Source organism: Rattus norvegicus, chromosome 4, assembly GCF_021556685.1.
Source record: "Rattus norvegicus strain SHRSP/BbbUtx chromosome 4, alternate assembly SHRSP_T2T, whole genome shotgun sequence".
Lineage (NCBI taxonomy): Eukaryota > Metazoa > Chordata > Mammalia > Rodentia > Muridae > Rattus > Rattus norvegicus.
Genome location: NC_141537.1, coordinates 5,004,345 through 5,009,404, shown reverse-complemented (window position 1 = coordinate 5,009,404; position 5,060 = coordinate 5,004,345). Strand labels below are relative to the sequence as shown.

Here is a 5,060-nt window from a genome sequence, read left to right as displayed (position 1 = left end):
GCTAGTAATACTGAGAATTAGGAAAAACATATAAGTATCTAGTACATAGTGTTATTAGTTAATCTTCTGTATATAGCAAAACACATTCTTTTTATGTTTCTAATTTTTGAAAAATACAAAGAACAGATAAAATTTACTAATCAGTATGAGTTAGTTGTTTACAGTTTGGACAAAGTATACCACTAGTTGTCACCTATAGCTTCACTTTAAAGGCAAATTAATCTTTACTATATTAATCCTGCCAATCCATGAGTTTGGGAGATCTTTCCATCTTCTGAGATCTTCTTCAATTTCTTTCTTCAGAGGCTTGAAGTTCTTATCATACAGGTCTTTCTCTTGCTTGGTTAGAGTCTCACCAAGGTATTTTATATTATTTGGGACTATTATGAAGGGTGTCATTTCCCTAATTTCTATCTCTGCTTGTTTCTCTTTTGTGTAGAGAAAGGCTACTGATTTGTTTGAATTAATTTTATACCCCGCCACTTTGCTGAAGGTGTTTATCAGGTTTAGTAGTCCTCTGGTGCAACTTTTGGGATCACTGAAGTATACAATCCTATTGTCTGCAAATCGTGATATTTTGACTTCTTCCTTTCCAATCTGTATCCCTTTGATCTCCTTTTGTAGTCTGATTGCTCTGACTAGAACTTCAAGAACTATATTGAATAAGTAGGGAGAGAGTGGGCAGCCTTGTCTAGTCCCCGATTTTAGTGGGATTGCTTCACGTTTCTCTCCATTTAGTTGAATACTAGCTACTGGTTTGCTGTATATGGCTTTTACTATCTTTAGGTATGGGCCTTGAATTCCTGTTCTTTCCAGGAACTTTATCATGAAGGGGTGTTGTATTTTGTCAAATCCTTTCTCAGCCTCTAATGAAATGATCATGTGGTTTTATCTTTCAGTTTGTTTATATAGTGGATTACGTTGATGCTTTTTCGTGTGTAAAATCATCCCTGCTTCCCTGGAATGAAGCCTACTTGATCATGATGGATGATTGTTTTGATATGCTCCTGGATTCCGTTTGCAAGAATTTTATTGAGTATTTTGTGTTGATATTCATAAGGGAAATTGGTCTGAAGTTCTCGTTCTTTGTTGGGTCTTTGCATGGTATAGGTATAAAAGTAATTGTGGCTTCATAGAAGGAATTCGGTAGTCCTCCACCTGTTTCAATTTCATGGAATAGTTTGGATAGTATTGGTATGAGGTCTTCTATGAAGGTCTGATAGAATTCTACACTGAACCAATCTGGACCTGGGCTCTTTTTGATTGGGAGACTTTTATTGATTGCTTCAGATTCAATGCAATCCCCATCAAAATTCCAAGCCAATTCTTCATGGAGTTAGAACAACTTACAAATTCGTCCGGAATAACAAAAAAGCCCAGGGGTGTGAGGAGCTGTCCTCACATACTCGATTACAAGATGGCACCGGCATCCAGCAGAACGCACCTAGTAAAAAGGGCAATACACAGGCGCCTGGTACCTTCCCTACTCAAAGGGACACGTATGCTTTGGTACGTCATCTGGAATAATTGGCAGCGACCAGTCAGAGAGTGACACGTCCTAGGCGAGGATAGTTTCCTATATAAGGGCCGGTTATTCCTCACTCGGCGTCTCCACATTGTAAGCTTATGCTCTCCCTCTCAAGACGCATTAAAGCTTTTCTGCAGAAGGATCCTGTGTGTGCCGCGTCGTTCCTGCTGGCGAGACGTAGCGCGGGACATCTGGTGCCGAAAACTCGGGAAAGACCTCGCCATCATCAGCACCTTCGGAGATCCCTTGGCGACAAGGAGGATTCAGAACTGCAGGTAGGTACGTTCGGAGAGGCAGGCCTCTCTTGGACTTTGGTCTGGGGTTGTCACCACCTTGGGAAGGATTTGTTGAGGCTATAGTATTTGTCCTGGGAGCCACCCTACTCTTTCTTATTATTATGTTCTGTTTTCACCGTTTTCGCTGTTAAAAGGACGATCACAGCAGCTGAAGGCAAGTCTCAGTCTCTCGTATATAAGTGAGCTTCGCGCAGCTCCCTTTTACCTTCGATTTTGACTGTTGAGGAGCAAGGACGCGATAAGGCCGACGTAGATAAGTGGCACCGTCCAGGGAGGCGCGTGTAAGACTCCCGTACATAAGAGAGCAGCGTGTCCATCTCTACCCTTTCACCTCACCCCTTGTCAGACGGACGTAGATTAGCCGCCGGCGTTCCTGGCCCATCATGGACAGTCTGTGGTCACGTCCTTGGAAACAGTGTTAAAGCAGAGGGACATCAAAATTGTAGGAAGAACACTTAACAACTTTGTGAAGGAGGTGGAGAGGGTGGCTCCTTGGTTTGCCTGTTCAGGCTCGTTTACAATTGCCTCATGGAACAAACTTAGAAAGGAACTTGACAGAAAATTTACGGAAGAGGATCTGTGCCTAGGGACAAAAGCTATATGGAAGCTGGTTAAGAATTATTTAAAGGATGAAACGTGTAAGGCAGCAGTAGTAGAAGGACAGGCCACTCTCGAGGTAGTCCGGGACAGTATGTCAGAAACCGAACGTAGTGAGAGGTTGGGCGCGTGCAAGAAAAAGGACGTCCTAAGAAAGAAAAAAGGCCCTCCTGGTAAGTCCGCAGACATGGGAGCATTGAGATTTTCAGATTCCAGCACTTCCTCCTCTACACATAAACCAGGAGGGGGTGCCAGCCTATACCCTGTGAAAGAGCTAGAAGCACTGAACCTCAACAGTTCTGAAAAGCTCTGAAAATAAAACCTTAGACTCAGAGGAGGAGGCCGAGCTAGATGAGGAAGCAGCTAAATATGAGGAGGAAAGATATTACCCCAATGAATGTAGGGGAAGTAATAGAAGGCTTCTAGCGCGGCCGCCACCAACGGCGCCCCCTCCATATGAGACACGCTCACGCTCACTAGTCCCTGAGAGGTTGAGAAGAAAGCTGAGTATGACATTTCCTGTCTTTGAGACTCCGGAGGGAGGACGGGTCCATGCCCCTGTTGAATATAATCAGATTAAGGAATTAGCGGAATCAGTTAGAAAGTATGGAGTCACGGCCAACTTTACTCTAACACAACTCAACAGGTTGGCCATGACAGCATTGACACCAGCTGATTGGCAGATGATTGCTAAGGCAGCCCTTGCCAGCATGGGCCAATACATGGAATGGAAAGCGCTCTGGTTTGAGGCAGCCCAAACACAGGCCAGAGCGAATGCTACGGCCTTAATACCTGAGCAACAGGAATGGACTTTCGAACTCTTAACAGGACAGGGCCGCTTTGCAGCTGATCAGTCTGCTTACCACTGGGGTGCCTATGCTCAGGTCTCCAGCACGGCTATTAGAGCCTGGAAGGCACTGTCCAGGAGAGGAGGGATTGATAATCAACTTACAAAAATCATTCAGGGACCCCAGGAAAATTTCTCAGATTTTGTAGCTAGAATGACAGAGGCTGCAGGACGAATCTTTGGCGATCCTGAACAAGCAGCACTGCTTATAGAACAGCTTGTTTTTGAGCAAGCCACCCAGGAGTGCCGAGCAGCCATAGCCCCCCGAAGAAATAAAGGGCTACAGGATTGGCTTAGAGTCTGCAGAGAACTTGGAGGGCCCCTTACTAACTCAGGCCTGGCGGCCGCCATTCTCCAGTCCCAACGACGCCCTGTTAAAGGGACAGATAAAAGATCATGCTTTCAATGTGGGAAAACAGGCCATCTAAAAAGAGACTGCAGGATGACAAAAGGAGACAGGGGGTCTGCAATCCTCTGTGTCCGATGTGGCAAAGGCTACCATAGGGCTGATCAGTGCCGATCAGTGAGAGACATTAAAGGCAAACTACTCCCTCCTTTGGAGACTCGGCCTAATGAGATGTCAAAAAACGGGCTGGTGGGCCCCTGGTCCCAGGGCCCTCAAAGATATGGGAACCGCTTTCACAGGGGCACGACCCCGGCAAAGGAGGTCCTCCAAGAGGCGACACAAAATTGGACCTGTGTGCCGCCTCAGAATTCTTTCTAATGCCCCAGATGGGCATTCAGCCAATTCCTGCTCAGACTGTGTGGCCTCTACCCCCGGGAACCATAGGCCTTGTCCTTGGGAGAGGATCTCTCGCTCTACAAGGACTGATAGTCCATCCAGGCCTTGTTGAAGCTCAGCGCTCTCTTGATGTTCAGATTCTTTGTTCAAGTCCTGATGGGGTTTTTTCCATAAGTAAAGGAGAGAGAATAGCACAGTTATTACTCCTTCCGTGCTCCCAGGCCATGATACAGGATACCAAGGGACCCATAGGGTCCACTGGTCATGATTCGGCATATTTGATGGTTCACCTTAACAACCGCCCAAAATTGAGCTTAGAAATTAATGGAAAGAAATTCGAAGGCATACTGGATACTGGGGCTGATAAAAGTATAATTTCCTCAAAATGGTGGCCTCAATCATGGCCTACCACAAAATCTTCTCACTCGCTACAAGGATTAGGCTACCAGTCATGCCCTATGATCAGCTCTGCCACTCTAACTTGGACAACTGCCGATGGCCGACAGGGAGAATTTATTCCTTATGTACTTCCCCTGCCTGCTAATCTTTGGGGGAGGGATGTTATGCAGACCATGGGACTGACCTTATGTAATGAATACCCCCCAAAAGTGGCCCACATGATGTCAAGGATGGGCTATAAGGAAGGGAAAGGCCTAGGGCGATTAGAACAGGGTCGTCTCACACCCATTGAACCGATCGCCAATCCCCGTAAACAAGGCCTGGGTTTTTCCTAGGCGCCATTGGGGCAGCACGACCCATACCATGGAGGACGAAGGACGCGGTGTGGGTTCCGCAATGGCCATTAACCTCTGAGAAATTACAGGCAGCTACAGGACTGGTGGATGAACAATTAAGATTGGGACATTTGGAGCCCTCCACCTCTCCTTGGAACACCCCAATTTTTGTAATAAGGAAAAATCAGGAAAATGGCGACTACTCCATGACTTGAGGGCCATTAACGATCAGATGGAATCCCTTGGACCCATTCAGCGGGGCATTCCTATACTCTCAGCCCTATAAAAGATTGGAATTTGGTAATAATAGATATCA

General features: G+C 46.0%; 1 protein-coding gene across 1 annotated transcript; it reads left to right on the top strand.

The window, feature by feature from the left end:
• Positions 1 to 3,991: 3,991 nt before the first annotated feature.
• LOC148006222 (endogenous retrovirus group K member 21 Pro protein-like) lies at positions 3,992 to 4,744 on the top strand. Its single transcript, XM_087659852.1, has one exon. It carries the CDS (start codon positions 3,992 to 3,994, stop codon positions 4,742 to 4,744), a length of 753 nt encoding a protein of 250 aa, XP_087515978.1.
• Positions 4,745 to 5,060: the final 316 nt, after the last annotated feature.